Here is a 17,111-nt window from a genome sequence, read left to right as displayed (position 1 = left end):
CAATGCTTGGCAGAAAAAATACACAAAAAGGAAAAAATTTGCCATGCAGGAAGCATTGCAAACAATGTGAGAATTGTTGCATCTGCTTGCTGTATATGATAAAACAATACCAAGAGTGTGGCTTTTTGGGCTTGTTGGTGCGTGAACATAGCAAGATTATAGCACAGAGCAGGAAAGGACACAAGAAGAAACGAACAACAAGTGCTTGTGTCGTTCGTTTCTTCTTGTGTCCTGTCCTACTCTGCGCTACAATCTCGCTATGTGCAATACCAAGATTTCATAGTGCAATGGTTATGCATAGCAAAGATTTATTGGGATGAATCATTTTAAATACATACATGCATTTTTCATACTCTCAAGACCTTGTTGAAGGGTTTGGTTTGGACTCATTTTCATTATCAGTGCCATCAAGGTTTAGGTTCGGATATAACTTTGCTATTTTACCATCTCCGCTTAATCGGCCAGCAAACTCCACATGTCTCCTAGCATTCTCTGTGCTAACCTTGTTTTTCCAGAGCTGCAAAAGGGACACAGAGCCTAGCATGTCTCCATTCAAGCTACTAGTCCTTGCTTTCTTTGCCAAGGGAGGTTTAGAGGTGCCTTCATCTGCTTTTTCTGCCTCTCCAAACTTTCCTTCCCGCCAGCCCAAATCAACCTCTGACCATTTCCCTTCACCCTTTTCATCTTTTACGGACAATGCTTTTTCTGGCGGCTTTTTGATGCCCACAACCCCACCTTTTGAGTTATTTCCACCAGCATCACCATCAGCTGGTTTCCTGCACTCCAAGAGACAGTCCAAAATGACATTGTGTTCAGCTGTAACACAGTGCATCCGGATGTAGTTTTCCAGTTCATTCCACATAGTTCGGTACTGTTCCTCACGCTTTGGGCCTTTTCCTCGCATGCCAATGGTAGGCACTGGCAATGATGTCCCTTTGCTCTCCATGCTAACGAGCAGGTAGATGACTTTCTTACACTCAATTATCTCTTCTGGTGTCAAGGTTTCCTTGGTGACTAACGTGAGAAGAGGATCCAGTTGTGAGGCCATGTTGAATATGGTTGTGTGACTAATGACCATTGGCCAATACTGAGTGAGTCTTTGCAGTCGCTTCAGGGCACGCTCAATAGGTAGTTCATGGCGGTCATTTGGGCCAACATTGAAGGGGACAAGCTTGTTGTCTTTCATGAACTCACCAAAGTCATTGATTCTATAGTCAGTCACTCGTCCACCGCAACCCTCACTGATAGAAGGGGGGTCTTCCAGTGTGGACCGCCCCGTACCCAACGTGTGAATGTAGATCTCTCCACCGTGACTGGCAAGCATGTGAGACATCACTTTGGAACCTGACTTTCTTGGCATTTCCAGCATCACGGCACGGCCACTGAGAAGGAAGTTCGTGAGACAAGATGATGGCCTGCTGTTGATGTCGACGGGGGTAATCCTGTATGCTCCAGTACAGTACTGCAGCTCCACACTATTCGACCGGGGCGTGCACCATTTTAGCGTGACTGTCTCACACGTTTGCCCTTCTTTCACGGTGCTCACATGCACTCCCTCAGTATTACTGAAACCAGTCTTAAAGAGTTCCGTGTGCGCAGCAGCAGGATGGAGAAGCTCAACGTCATAGTTTGCAGAGGAGTTTGCATTCTGTTCCTCCTTCATGGGGATGCCAGTGACAGTTGTAGAGGCAAGGTTATAATGAACCTGGACCAGGTAGCCTAGTTTTACGGCTAAATGTCGTCCAGAACGGCATCTGTGCACCTCACTGCTTAGTATAGATCCGACCTCACGTTTTGCAACCCCTGTCATTTCCAGTTCCTTGTTGACAGGACAGGTAAGAATAATGACCAGCTCGCATTTGTGCACGGGCATAAGGCAGTCAGATCCAGACGCAAGTTTGTTGTGCTCAGTGAGCAAGTTGTAAAACCGCTCTTCTAAGGTCCGTATCTCGGCATCCGATTTCATCGAAGTAATGCACACGATGCGGCCTCTGTTGACCATTTTCCCAGCTGTCTCAGTGAGAGACGTTCGACATTCGTGTTGCATTTCGCTGCATTCGCAGAGAGCTTCTATAGCAGCAGTGAGTCCAGTCAGAATGTTGTAGTCTTTAGCAGCACCGCTTTCTGAAGGCGCCCCGACCTGAGCCATAACGGCCATCATGTATGTCATGCTCTGGTCTTCTTGCATCCACGAGTTCAGAGGGCGCCCAGAAGTGCCGCTGACGATGAATCTAATGAGCTTGTTCGTAGGAAAGACGTCCCAAACGACGCGGCAGTACTCAAACGCTGCTTCGACACTACACGTCCAAAGTGACTTCGAGATGGGAGCTAACGGGATGATGCCGGGTTGCCGCGTCTTCGTAAAAATGTCGAACTCGATGTGCTGCTGGCAAGATGTTAAAAAGTGCGGGCTGTGATCGAGCACGAACACTGTCTTGTGACTGACTGGAAACGTCATGGTGAACTTTCATAGAGTCCGAAGCATGAAGCAGGGAACACGACGATCTAACTACAACGTTGTTTCACGGCATTTCAATGCTGTGCGATTGCTGCGTTGCAGTACGAGACGACCAGGCACCATACAAAATTTTCGCGATCACCGCTACTACTATAACTATACCGCTACTAACCGCCACTACAGACTACGGTCTAGCGTGGGCGGCATATACAGTGTGCGATGTGCCGCCCGCCACTACAGTGCTCTAGAAGTACCGCCACATTTGTTTTCACCGTGGTTAGAGCACTATACCGTGGTTTTCACTTTGCTGTGGTGGCCATATTTGCGGTTTCAGTCAGCTTTCTGGAAGCAGCCAACGTTCGAAGCAGCTTGCAGCTAGTGAAATGAAATTTCATCTTAAATAATATTATTCTGCCTATTTTACTAAAAAAAGAAAGTCAATAAAGTTTTTTTACAAAATTTCACTTTTGAGCAGCGAGCCGCGAGCCCATGTACCACTCGGAGCAGAATCCGTTTCCGTATCCATTCCCTGTAGGAGGGGAAGGCGTTTTGCAATATTTGCGCTTTCATATTAAGTAATTTGCGCGAGCTTTTGGTTAGAAGCCCTTGTTTATAGCTACTCTTTTTGAACATCGGTGCTTTCTCTTCCACACGATGAGCACGTCGTCTCTCCCCAGGCCTCCAGGCGGGTGAGCAGATCACACGAAGTCATTCTGCTTTGACGTTTACTTCGCACTACAGTGCAGTTGTGTAATTTTTACTCTTTATTCGCAGGACGGTGAAGATATACGCCGGTGCTGTAGTGACGGCAGAGTGTGAAATAAAGGGAGACGTGACAATCGGTTCGTCCCTGTAGCCATTACTCTGAAATTAAGTTTTCGCAAAACACGAATAAACAATCTAACATTTTTTTTTTTTTTTTATCTTTATTGCAGGGAGTCGGACGATTGTTCATCCAGCTGCGCACATTATCGCTGAAGCTGGACCCATTATTATCGGAGACAACAACCTGATTGAGGAGCAAGTCTATATAGTCAACAGGTCTTATATTCCTAGCATTTCTTTGTACTAGTCATCTGCTTGAAAAGCTTAGTTTATCGTTATTTTTAGTCACGTTGGTCTTGCTACACGCGCAGGTTATATGGGAAATTGTTTAATTCTAACGTTGAACTGCAACTGGAAGGTGGGGGCAGGAACGAGACATTTTGAATAGGTTTGTCGCAGCCTTGCACACAGGATATAGTAAGTGCATTCAAGCAGCAACAGCAGCAGCAGCAGGAATAGAAAAATATGATTTACACACTGTGAAACTTTTTTATATAAGGCGCGAAATAAAAATATGAGCCATTACTGCGTAAACAATAGGGACCTTTCCTTTTGAAATGGAACATGGTGGCTTCTGTGTGGCTTTTGAAGGGCATATTGCTACTCTGTACTGAGGAGCGCTGGTGTAGCAAACGTCTGGTTTTTATGCTATGAGCAGTGATCATGTGCAAACACTTTTGATATGACTTTCTGCCAATTTTTCTTTGGTTTCATCACAGGAGAAATGAAGGGGACCCACCTGACGCAGAGGCTGTGATGACAATTGGGAACAACAATGTTTTTGAAGTGGGAAGTTGTATCCTTTTTGTGTGGTATAGAGCAAGAATAAGCAGTTTACTTTGAAGCGTGAAGCATGATTTAGGTCTAGGACTCAGTACCTGATTTCAAAATTGTTCTTTTCTTGCATAGAGCTCGATTCAAGCACTCTAGATAGGCATGCTCACCTTTGTACTTTCACATCAATTTTTGCAAAGGCCATGTAACAGAACAAAAACAAGCAGTTCCGCTCTGAGCATTGTGCACTCCTGTAGATTTCCATTTCCCACCTAGGCTCTTTAAAAAAAAAAAAAGAAAAAAAAAAGGCGGAAGCTTTATCAAGACTGGTACACTCTTTGTCAAAAATGTACGGCCCAAAGGGTTCGCTTCTAACCCTGTAACAGAGCTCCAGCAAGCAATACTGGAATATATAGATAAGCTAGAAAAGAGTTAGGACGATATTTTTCATATACAAGAGATTTTGATCGCTGGACATGTGCGACGAGGCCTGCTACGAGGCTTAGAAGCAAAACAGTTGGGCCTTATATTTTTGACAAAGACTGTACAATCTATGGGAAGCCTCTGCAGCCTTAGAGCCTGGCAGCCTTTTGGTCCTAAAGATATAGTGAGAATAGATTGAAATTGGACTGTACCAGTTGGTTGCCTTTTAATCAGGAAAAGGCTGCATATATTGCAGACTGACGTTTTGAGAACTAGAAAAGACAGGAATTGAGAAACAGGTGTCATCATCACTGGCAAATTTTACTAAAAACCTATGATCACTTCAACAGTTCTGGTGTGCATATCTCTAAGGCTAAGCAACAATGAGAATTGAATCTTTATTGATGCCATGAGTTTGAATTGAGTAAGGAGGAAATTGTTCTATACTTATATCCAAATTTCTGAGCAGCTAGATAACTTCTGCTGATCAAACAACAATTTGGAAACAAAGAGTCAAATAATTGATTTTTGCTGACAACAAAATTAAATGCAGTTTCCTATGTCCGTTTAATGTTCACCGTTTAAATCTTTTTTATTCTTTTTTTTTTTTTTTTTTGTGTGTGACATTTGGACACTGACTTATTTCAGTCAAATATTCTACAGGCATTATTGAAGTAGTATGGACAGTTGGGCGAGTTGGTACAATTGCATAGTGGGTGGAACAGCGCGAAGACACGAAGCACGCAAGAAGAGAAGAACAACAGACAAGTGCTGACTCGCAACTAACTGTTTATTAGGAAGAAAGCGGACTCTTATACAAAAAATATGTCACATGATGTTACAAAGAACGAAACAAAGAGAAATTACAAAGAGAAGTTACAAAGAGAAATTACTGAGGCATATTACATCAGTAAGAAGCAGTTGCAGTGTATCAGCCAGCCTTCCTTGGTGCTTATTGATAAAGAGGTTTGTTTTCTGGATAGTTTTTGGTGATAATTTATAATTTGTAAAACGGGCCATTGAGAGGGAGAGGGGGGGAGGGGGGGGCTTGTATGTTTAGTCTTGCTTGATAGTGTTTTCCACGTGGCATCTCTTGAATTTGCCTGGTCAAGGGTTTCGTTCTTTGTAACATCATGTGACATATTTTTTGTATAAGAATCCGCTTCCTTCCTAATAAAACGTTAGTTGCGAGTCAGCGCTCGTCTGTTGTGCTTCTCTTCTTGTGTGCTTCGTGTCTTCACGCTGTTCCACCCACTAGGCATTATTGCCTTGACTGCATCACACCCAGATTCTGAAGCACTTGTAATTGGCAACAATAATGTCCTGGAATCAAAAAGTAAGTGTGATATGAAGCATTTTGTACTGTGAATGCCATTCATGAAATCATGTTTTGTTGCAGGTAGAGCACCTTTAGGAAGGCAGCAAGTTGCTGCTTGTAATTTTACTGATTTCAAACATCTGACAATCTGGCTACTAGTGAATTAAATACAGGTATGCTTGTATATGTCCTGGACTGTATGATGTCTTTATTACCCGAAATGCGGAAATAAATGTGAAAAAAAAAGAACAGACTAAGTCTGTTCTCTTTTTCACATTTATTTCAACATTGTGGCAAGACAGTGGCAAGGAGCAGAATATATCCTGAATAGCTTCTGAGCATAATTTTCTTTTTATTCAAAGCCTGCAGTATTACTCCTTAAAATGTTTTGCTTGGTGAAAATGTGCCTTTTTGTTTAGCTTTTGCGTGATTGCTATGAGGATTTGTTTGTGAAGGTAGTGGCCAAATTGAAATTCAAGCAAAGGAATTGTTTTTCAAAGCTGTGTTTTTTTTATGTCCACGCTATTTGTCTGTCCCATTCCGGTTGTCTGTGGTCCTTTCTTTGATTAAAGATCATTTTATTGTGGTGAGCATTTGCCTTGAGTTGATTAGCAATATATAACCTCAATATGCACATTGTGTGCTTGCGTCAAAGTTGGGACCATGAATGGGCAGCTTCTTTTTGGTGTGTTATTTCCATTTGTGCAGAAAAAATATATATTTTTTTGTTTTAGGCAAACTGGGAAGATATACAGAGTTGACTAGTGGCTGTGTCATTGGGGCCATGTGTGAAGTCAGCACTCATGAGAAGCTGAAGGAAAATACGGTTGTCTATGGCCGCACATGTGAGAGGAGAATTCAGAATGAGAAACCTGCGGTAAGTAAGGAGGATTAGTGCCATACAGTTTCAGTTTGAAACTACAGATGATTTTTAAAACAGCCTTGTATTGCTCCACACATCACTTTCCACACAGTGGACTTTTTCAGGAAGTTTTCCAGTGTTTCCTAGAACAGGGTGGCAACTGCGGATGGTCCTGTGTTTCCTATAGTGGAAGAATGCCTTCAGTTGTCTTATTTTTGGCCCGTGTTATTGTATAACAGTTACCTGAATCATGCATGCTCATGAAATTTATGGCATATGTGCTCAATTTGCTTTTTGGCTTCTCTGTTTTTATGTGTTTTATTTTTTTTTCTTTGCTTAATCCTTCTCTTGCTTTGCCATCTCACAGTTTGCAATGTCTGCATGCAGTTTCCTCTAAGAAGTTGACATGAGGTCTTAAGTTCATGCTTAGTCAAGTTTCTTGTATGTATAGATACTTATCCAGAGTTGTTTAAGTACAATGCTAGCTCTCATTTCATTCTTCTTGCTCCTTGTGGCATTCATTTTTGGGATTTTGCACGGAAGACTCAAACACTACAGTTGGACTTCTTGAACAAGGTCCTTCCGAACTACCACTATTTCTGGAAACCCTCCAAAGGAGAGCAAGTTCTTCAGCAGCTGAAGAAGCAGTGAAGGAACATTTCATCAAACTGTGATTTGCCTTTCTCTACAGCCCATTATAGGCAACAGCTCAGAGTGTGTATGGAATAAAATAACTTAACCAATCTGTGTATGTATGTGTCTCTCTGAATCTGTCTTTTGCTCAAAAGTTCACTTCCAGAAGGGGGGTTTCCTCATGGATTCACTGATTTGAGCTACACTGCACAGTTTACACTTTCTCTCTAGTCGGGCATTAGCTAGCACTTCCAATGCCATAGCATTCATGACCTGTACCGTGCAATTTTCATGACTCAGGGTGACAGAGGGTTTTTTTTTCCTGTTAGTAGTGGTGTTACTTTAATATTGCTTAGTATTACAAAATATCATGTTCATACTCTCATGATGTGAAAATCAATTTTTTGGAGCCTAATCTCATTGTAAAGTAAAAAGAGGTGACATCAGTTTTAAAGAGCTGGATCTCTCCTGGGGCTGCAACTTTATTTCGAAAAAGTGTGGTATAGTAATAACTCGATATTTATAGCGGTGCTTACATGCATTAAGGCATTTCGGGGAGCAAAGAAAATGCAATCTGATATCATGGAAGGTAGTCTCATAATTTCTAAATGCACGAAACTATAGGAAGAATGGGTGATGCTAAGCCGGCGCGGTCGCCGGAGGCTGCTTGCACTCTTTTCCAAGAGACCTGCGAAACCTGCAATAATAATAAAAAAATCGTTATTTGGACTCCCATCAATTCGGAAATATGGATAAGTCTTGCTGTTGGCGCAGTCCTAGCTATCACATCGGACGGGCACTGCGGGACTCGCACCGGTTTGGCCGCGTCCAGGTACTATTGATAATTAAGTGACCGTCATAATAGCACTCCTAGAAAATGCCTGAACTGAATGCTCTGGGATCGACCGCGCTCTACTGACATGCGTGCAATGGTACGCGTGACGAAAGGCGGATGGTTGCTCAGTTTCGGTTTCAATTTTATGAGCAGCCTGCCGTTTGCTTCGGTCGGCTAAACCACGGCCACTCGATGATAGAGCTAAACGATCGCTGTTGCATGCACTTCGGGTGATCATTTGGCCGTATTGGTCGTTTTCCGCGCTTCTATTAGTGTGGTACTTCCACTGCTACGAAAATGTGTGCTGTTATTTGTGCCGTTCCGCGTGTCGTGCACACGGCGCGGCACGCGATAATAGAGAGATTTAGCACACCGTGATCCGCGATCCGCTACCGTGAACCGTCACCGCGCGTTCCATTGCGCATGCCCAGATCACTTTCATGCCGATAGATGGCGCCACATACTTGATGTCGGCACATTGACCTGGCGCATCGGAACCAATCAGCTTGTACGCCCCGCCCACGAGCGGTAGAGTGTCACGGTGACGGATCGCGGATCACGGTATGCTAAATCTCTCTAATAAACACGCCTGCACCGCGATGCTCCGTGAGGGATGCGGGGGACATCGGAACCAGCTTCTGTTTGAAAACTCTCCGCCTCCACTGTGCTATAACTGTGCATCGCGGGCGGTGCCGGGCCGCTTTCTGAAAGGATGCTTCAGGGTATCGCACGCCACCACGTGCACGCTGAGTAGTCCCGACGCGGCCGGCAAGCACGGCATGCCCGCCGCCGTCCATACGGCCGGTCTCGAGGGAGAGAGCGCTTCTCTTCTAGCGCGCGCTCTCTCCCTCGAGACCGGCCGTGATGCAGCATGTGCAACGACGGTGATCCCTCACACCTGAGGAGACAGTTGAACGCGCCGATCCCCCTTTTCATCCCCAATAAAGAACCACTTCTCTCTGTTGAAAAGTTACGCCGCTGGCTGCCGAGAGATGGCGACAGCGACGTAGGGTCACCCTCGCCAGGCGAGTGCTGGGTGGTGGTGGTGGTGGTGACAAACGTTTATTGATCCAAAAGGGGTGGATGTATGCATCCGCCGGATCTATGAACATCCAGCCCTTACAGATACTGGGTGGGGTCCCTAGTACGGGACCCCAGTGGCATCGGCCGCTGCCCGGGCGCGCGCGACCAAGGCCTTTTGGGCCTGCATGTCATAGCAGCCGAGCAAGGTCGCCTCCCAGTCCTCCCGAGTGGGGTTGGGGTGAGGAGGAACAGCTGGGTTGGATGGGCAAGCCCACACCATATGGTAGATATCCGAAGACCTCTCCGCACAGTGCGGACAACTGCCCGTGAAGGAGGGATTAAAATGTTTTAGTGCTGCCGGGCACAGCAGAGTGTTGGTATAAAGACGGAGTAGAAGCCGCTCCTCCGTCTTAGATAGACCTTTACTCGGGCGAGGGTAAAGGCTATGGCAAGATTGAAAATAAAGAACAATGTCTTTAAAAGAATACGCGGGTTCGAATTCGAGATCCTGATCTAGGGGGTCGAGATGGGAAGCCCGGAAAGAGCGCGCGGGCGGCGGCGTCGGCTGCCTCATTCCCCTCGAGACCCATATGAGCAGGAGCCCATACTATACTCCGGTAAGCGGGGTCCCCGGTGTAGGTGCAATTTTGAAGTAGTCGGTAGGCTAAGTATGGCGCCCAGCCTTGCTCGACGTTCCGACAGGCCCCTCGCGAGTCGGAGATAATTGTTTTAGAATCAGTGTGGGTAGCTGCTAGCGCAATGACGACCTCCTCCGCGTGGGTTATGTCACGGGCGCGAAATGTAAGCCCGTAACAGTTTTGGACTGGTGGACCACTGCGGCCGTGTACCATCCCCCATGGTGGGGGCCGGAGGCGTCCACGTAGTAAATGCCGGGTTTCGACCCATAATGGCGGCCCAGGGTTTCCGCCCGCGCCAGGCGCCGGCCATTGTGGTCTTCACGTGTCATGTTTTTAGGAAGAGGGCGTACGTGGAGGGCGTATCTCCACTCGAAAGGGAGGCGTACACGATCTTCCATAAGGGTGGTATGTTGGATGTGTAGCCGGGCAAGGAGGCGGCGACCCGACAGTGTCTTAGAAAGACGTGTGTATTGGTTGGTTAAGTGAGCCTCTCGGATCTCCCGGAACGTATTCACCATGCCCAGGCCCAGTAGACGCTGGTTGGAGGTGTTCACGGGGAGATCGAGGGCTCTCTTAAAAATTTTGCGCAGGACGACTTCGAGTGCATCCTCGTCTTGTTTCCGAAGGTGGAGGTAAGGAGTCGAATACAAGATTCGACTGGTCACGAATGCATGGGCCAGCCGCAAGGCGTCTTTGCACCGCAATCCCCCACGTTTGTTAGAAACCCGGCGGACCACGCGGCCCACCTGGTCCCCCACCTTACGGAGTTTCGCCAAGGTAGTGTCCGACCGTCTATGTTGATGAATGAAGAGCCCCAGTACCCGGACTTCTGTGCGTTCAGGAATTGATCCTGTCTCTAAAAAGAGCTCAATTTTGGCCGTACACTTTGGTGAGGGGCGTATGTGTACAAATCCAAATTTTTGAGGGGAGCATTGAAGGCCGCAGCGACGAGCATAACGGTCCACTATGGTTGCCGCTTGCTGCAGGTTGGCCTCCATATCTCCAAGACAACCTTGCGTGGCCCACAGGGTGATGTCATCGGCATACAGCGCATGCTGCACACCAGCGACAGCACCCAACTGGGCCGGCAGGTGCATCATAGCCAGATTGAATAAGAGGAGACAGCACTGCACCCTGTGGTGTTTTTCTGGTTCTAAGTTGGAACGGGCCATGTTCGGTGTCCTGGATTTTAATGTACGATTGGCGATCTGTCAAAAATTGCCGAATGTATCTGAACGCGTTGCGTCCGCAACCGGTTTCTGAAAGATGAGTGAGTATTACCTCATGAGTAACATTGTCGAAGGCTCCTTTCAAGTCTAAGGCGAGTATGACCCTGTCGTTGTGAGGGCATTCGACCGGGTCAGGAACGTCCTGATTAAGTTGTAGCAAAACATCCTGTGCGGACCTGTACGGGCAAAATCCGAACATGGAGTCTGCGAAGATGTGTTGATTTTCCAAGAACTCGGACAACCTGTCACGCACCATCGTCTCTATTAGTTTGCCCGCACACGAGGTTAGAGAGATGGGGCGAAGGTTGTCCGTGTTGATAGCCTTGCCAGCTTTTGGAATGAAAGTGACCAGAGCAGTCTTCCAATCGATGGGGAGTGGCGCGTCCCCAAGCCAAATTGAATTGATGTAATCCAATAAGGACTGGTAGGCCGGGTCGGGTAAGTTAGCTAGTAATTTGACTGTAATTTTGTCCCGACCCGGGGCTGTGCCACGTTTCATTTTCGCCAGGGCCGCCCGCAGATCGTGGAGCTGGAACGGCTGATCCAGCTCAGCGTTCTCCGAACCTGCATAAGAGTTTCGCGGACTATTTTGCAGTGTGCAATGTCATGCTTCTACTTTTCTTTGCCTTTCGGGTGCTGCAGGAATACAGCATTGTACCAACTGGTAAGTGCCAGCTTTGCTTTGTCCTTCCGGCGATCGCTGCGAAGTGTTCAGCTGCTTTGAGGCTTGTAAAAAATAGTGACAGCACCAAACACTGTTTATTAAGCATCAATACTGTAATAGTAATGTTAGATGTGCACTATGCTTTCTGGACTGCAATGCTAATGGCTTCCCTGCCTAGCTCGTCTGCGTAGTGTGTTAGATGTGCTCCTGCGAATTTTTTTCCAGTATACGCTAACTATGAAATTTTGTGATAAAATATAAACACAAGATTTACCTATTGTGAAGATGACTACTTCAAAGTGAGTTAAACCGAATCGCGCAAAGCCTATATTAGTTTTCCTTGTCAACTAAATCGCCGTCCCTCTCTAGCATCGGAAACCGCAAAACTCGTTCTCAACCGCATTAAGACCTGTGAAATATAATGACAGCACCAGAAGTGTGCACGTGTGCGCACGTGTATTTGTGCACGTGTAAATGTGCACGTGTATTTTCTGGACTGCGATGCTAACTTCCTCCCTGGTTGGCTCATCTGTGTGGTATGTTATATGTGCTCCAGTGCAGTATTTTTTGTTTCGCTAACTGCGCAAATCTGTGAAAAAATAAAAACACAAGCTTTGCCTATTGTGACAATTATTTTGGAGTGATCGAAACAGATATGCAACGGGTATATTTGTCTTTCCTTGTTTTTCAAGTTAGAAAAAAAAAAATAAAACGTTTGTACGACACGCTGAATCATTGAAAGTAACAGCATCAAAATTGTTCTCCTTACAAATCTCAATGGCATACTGCGATGCAGTTGTTGCAGTCATCTGCAAATCAAGCTGGCTTCTGAAGTGCTATCAGGGACAGCAGTCACCGTAAACATTTTTTCCTACTTGTGGCAACTATTCATCACACCACTTCTACATGGTACTCTTGTAGCACAATTGCTGTTGTGAAATGTGTAAATAAATGCTGGTGCCTTTCTTACAGAGAGAGAGAGAGAGAGAGAGAGAGAAAACGACAAGTTTTTTCAAAAGCGCAACGAAGTTTGAACATGTCAATCACCAACTAGCCCAAGGCGAAACCCTTTTGTCATTCAACATATTTAAAAAAAAAATTTGCAGCCAGCAATATCAAAACCAAAATATTCTTATTTGATAGCATTGCTTTCGAGAAATTCGCATCCATGAAATCCAAGTCACTGTGCTTTCTTCAGACGGAAATAATAGCTAACGCAACCAAAACCAGGAAATTGAGTTTCACGGTACTGCTCGAAAAACGAGGGCCTATTTTCATGGAATCTGCATTAGGGAAGGGCGATTAGCTAATGACGTTTCTTTCTTTTTTTTTTCGTGCCTCGGCCGGGCCTGCCCGCTTGGCGGGTTGTGCCAGGTAGGTCAGTTTTTTCGGGCTCGGGCCGGGCTCGGGATTGTATCGGAGAAGCCGGGCCGGTCTCGGGCGGGTAACGCAAAACGCATTTGGGCCGGGCTGGACCCGGACCGATAATTACGGCTCGTGCAGTGCTCTAGTGCCTACACCCTTTGCCCCTGTTCTCCCGACGCCACTGAACATATAGGGATTGACGGTGCCCTGAAAGCCTTTCTCACACGGTCCGTAAGCAAACGCAGGTCACATAATAACCCTCTCTCCCCCTTCTTCTCGGGTAGCGATGACGTTTTTTGCGGGGCAGTCTACCCGACTGATTCCATGTGCTAAACGAAGTTACAATAGGTAGGGCCTCATCTCTCCATTCTAGTTTTCTCGATTCATACGTGTTGCTAAAGTCCAATTATCCGTGATTTCATATATTAGGCATGTTAGAACAAATGGGCCCCCTTCCTCATTTCATGAAGATGAGGCCTTGTTTGTAGCCTCCGCAGCCTCTGCCTGCTCTTAACCCAGCGCTAGCCGCCCAGCTGCCACGGCTAGCATATATGGCAGAGTGGTCAGATAAAAATCCCTTACCATGGCTTTCAGTGTTCGGCCATATGTGTGATTGTTCAGAACAGGGGATAAGTGTAATTTATCACATCTTTTATACCCCGAAGGGCGGATGTAGGCCCGCTTCTGTGTTAGCGTTTCTATACTAGACCGTTAAGCGGACTAAATATTCTCTGCATGTGGTCCCTTTATCACATGCGTTTCATTGCTTCTTAAGCAGCACGATTCTCGATCAACAACTGTGGTCCTACCAACTGGTGAAAGTAGTGGTATAAGTTCACGCTTTTTCTTCTGTCCACATCCTCACCTATCAAAATCTCATTCTTCTGCTCTACTAAGCCCCACTATGGCGATTTCCACTGGTCACTCCGGAGCACGTTTTCATGCTCCGGGATGACGATTTCGAATTTCGCTGGTCGACCAAGATATGTTGCGCGTATTCCGCTGGTCGTTTGTAGCAACTCGGGCCGCTCTAGCTCGGTCCGCCGACCGAAGTCAGATCTCGCCGGAAGTTCTAGAATCGCTGATATGGTATCTTCAGGAGGCTGCTGGATCCTTTTGGCTGCTTTTGGCCGTTTCAGCGATATCGGCCCAGGATACTGGGCATCACCGTTTTTTTGCGCGAATATGTCGAAGTGCGCGTCTATTGAAAAACGTCTAAAAATAGTGCAAAAGCAAGTTGCAGAGGGCCACACTCCTGCCTATTTATGAACCGCAAAAATTTGGGCGCTGGGATCCGACTTTCGGAACGGGCTCAGCATTACTGGAATCCAATTTGTTACCCTTAGCGACCACCTGCTATCCTCACTTTGGAGCTTTAATCCCTACAAACCAAACAATCGGTTATCTTCTCTTCGCACTACATGTCCTTCCCATTCCCATTTCTTCTTCTTGGTTACCACCAGAATGCCATCACTCGAGCTATTTCTCTGACCCACCCTGCACGCTTCTTACCTCTATATGCTACGCCTGCCATGTTCCGTTGCATGTAGTACGTTGTCCTCAGCTTAAGTAGAAGCCTTTTCGTTAGCCTCCGCATTTAGCCCTCGCGTTTCAGATGAAATGCAAGGCACTCGTAAACTGTGCGGCAGTGATACACGTTAAAGAATCCCAAGCGACCTAAATTTCCGGAGCCGTTCACAACGGCGCCTCTCACAGCCTTTGGAACGTTAAACCCGGTGAACAACACCGAAACCAACAAACTTCAAACCTGTCTATATATGTTGCATTGTTTTGCCTTTGGGCCTTTGAGGAGCGACACCGAAGATTTCGCGTTCTTTCAATTCCTGTCAAAGCACAGCAGAGGCAAAGTAAATTTGCCAAATATGCGGAGCGCGGTACAACACGAACAGCCGGTACTTTAGGGGATCCAGAGAACCAACATGCGAAGCAGTGAACCGCAGTTGGTGAACGGCTTCGGGGAATCTGCGATTGGCACTGTATATAAAGCCACCCAAACTTAACTGCCGTGCTTGACGATCGCATCATCTGTGATTCTGAGCGTTGCACAGGAGCTAACCTGCGAAAGGTCCAGATGTAAGCAACGGCTCACCAAGGCCTTGCTTAATATTGACCATCCGGAAAGTTTTATCCACCCCAGGGCACAGAAAAGACGACCATCGCGCACGTCAGTTAAATATTTCGGCGGCTGTATACGTATGAGCCCATATGCATCGAAATTCGTGGCATGCACATGATTCTCACGAAAGTGTTGCCCACCCTAAAGTTTGCTGAGGATGAATCTCGACGGGAGTGAAATTAAGTTGTGGCTAGTGTGCGATTAAACACAGCAGTGAAAAACAACACACCGCGGAAGGGAAGGCAGATACGCGCGATACAGAGCGCGACTGCATTGTCCCGCCCTTCCAAGCGTATTAAGCGTTTGGCCACAACCTCATATATTATTCATGCCGGTCATAAGCGCCTAGATAAAAGAATACAGACCATCGCGTTCGACCTTATGTTCGGTAAAAAAAAAAAAAAAAAAAAGAGCTAGAAGTGAGTGCTCCATCGGCGCCCCCTCGCTGCGGCGAGTTAAGGAACATTTTCATGATTAAACTTGGCACCAGCGTAAGTAGAAGAACACGCAGAAGTGATATGCGAAACAATGCATCTCTTCTGTGTGTTCTTTATACGATGGCGCCATGTTTAATCATGAATCGCCAACTTTCTGCTTTACTTGAAAAACCTAGTTGAGAGATAAGGAAGCTAGGACCGGAAGGACGATGTGTGGGTGGGATGTTGCTAGGACGTCCCCACCAGCAGATGCCGCTGCTCTCTGTGCTCGTGTCACAAGGGCGCTGAGATTGCAGCCACCATGCAGTGTGCGCCACTAATGGCTGTCCATCTTTGGGGGGCTATGCTTTTCACCGACTACTCCGATGTTCCTACGGGGCAGCGGCACACATGTTGAAATTTCACTACGTCTGTCGGTAGTAAAACTTTGCAAGTTGTAAACAGGTCTGTTCAGTTATAAAACCTAACTAATGCCGATATGAACTTTTATGCTGTTCTTTTTTTCTTCCAAATTCGCGGGAAATCTGTTAGAGCAGCGTTGGAACTAAATGCCACATCAGAAGACTCAGTGTTAGATTGCCTCGCGTTACAAATTAAAGAACCGTTTAGTAACTTAATGTCTACAGCAAAGACCCCTGGTTTTATGATAGGCAGCCCAGTTGACAAATGTATAGCGATGTGCAGGTCCGACTTTCACATTTCCTTTGACTGCAAACCTTGATACGCTGTCTTGAATATTTTGTGCATCTAGCTACGGCAACAAGAGCATAATTATGAGCTCCCTGGGAAGAAGTGTTTTGTACGTTGCTGCAGTTGCGGCTACGCGCCCCCGCAGGGATGAAGTATCGCTCTCAAGGTCTCGTGATGGCGCACCTCAGGGCACAGGGCAAAAAAAAAAAGGGACGTGCCTCCAGCGTTAGAAGAGTCATTCAGTGCACGCGAACATGATATATGCATCGCAATTACGCGCTTTCGGCAAGCGTCACCTTAGAAAAAAAAAAAAAAAAAGGTCATTCAGTACTAGTGTTGCTCCTTAAGGCCACACCGGCTTTCAGAAGAAAAACAAACTATATACACCTAGAGCGCTGTTGGACCACTTCTTCCACCGAGCGTTATGCAGCCCGAATGGGTGGGCGGGAGGTCTCGACATCGAGCGTCGATTCTCGTCCAGCTAGGTGGTCACCGCGTGAACGAATAAGCGCGCGTCTCCGCAGACAGGTACTACACTCATCGTACTGCAAGAATCGCAAGCGCAGAGCGTCACGCAGGACCACGGTGCGAAGGACCAAGCGCAGCGCATGAAGCGGTTGTCTTGCGATTCAAGCCAGGTGTTTGTCGCATTGCAGCAAACACCTGGGTTTTGACGCGCCTCGCGAAGCAGTACTCGCTACCCGGACTTGTTAAAGCCTTTTAAAAAAAGGGCTTTAAAATGGGATTTTGGACTTAAAGATAACAATCTTGAACGGCCGCGCCGGTGTGAATGACCGGGC

At 46.5% G+C, this 17,111-nt stretch overlaps 2 protein-coding genes across 2 annotated transcripts; one reads left to right on the top strand and one right to left on the bottom strand.

Moving 5' to 3' along the window:
- Window positions 1-278: 278 nt before the first annotated feature.
- Window positions 279-2,799, bottom strand: asun (integrator complex subunit 13 asun). The gene has a single exon (XM_084606046.1). The coding sequence runs from the start codon at window positions 2,456-2,458 to the stop codon at window positions 356-358; it is 2,103 nt and encodes a 700-aa protein (XP_084462172.1). The 5' UTR covers window positions 2,459-2,799; the 3' UTR covers window positions 279-355.
- A 164-nt stretch (window positions 2,800-2,963) lies between these two features.
- On the top strand, window positions 2,964-7,409 carry DCTN6-p27 (dynactin subunit 6). Its single transcript, XM_084606047.1, has 7 exons — window positions 2,964-3,147; window positions 3,233-3,300; window positions 3,394-3,499; window positions 4,003-4,079; window positions 5,769-5,816; window positions 6,533-6,675; window positions 7,204-7,409. The coding sequence occupies exons 1-7, from the start codon at window positions 3,113-3,115 to the stop codon at window positions 7,309-7,311; spliced, it is 585 nt and encodes a 194-aa protein (XP_084462173.1). The 5' UTR covers window positions 2,964-3,112; the 3' UTR covers window positions 7,312-7,409.
- Window positions 7,410-17,111: the final 9,702 nt, after the last annotated feature.

Source organism: Amblyomma maculatum, chromosome 6 (genome assembly GCF_055883805.1).
Source record: "Amblyomma maculatum isolate TAMU_Amacu chromosome 6, ASM5588380v1, whole genome shotgun sequence".
Classification (NCBI taxonomy): Eukaryota; Metazoa; Arthropoda; class Arachnida; order Ixodida; family Ixodidae; genus Amblyomma; species Amblyomma maculatum.
The sequence above is the reverse complement of the archived record's forward strand: the minus strand, read 5'-3'. Positions and strand labels throughout refer to the sequence as shown.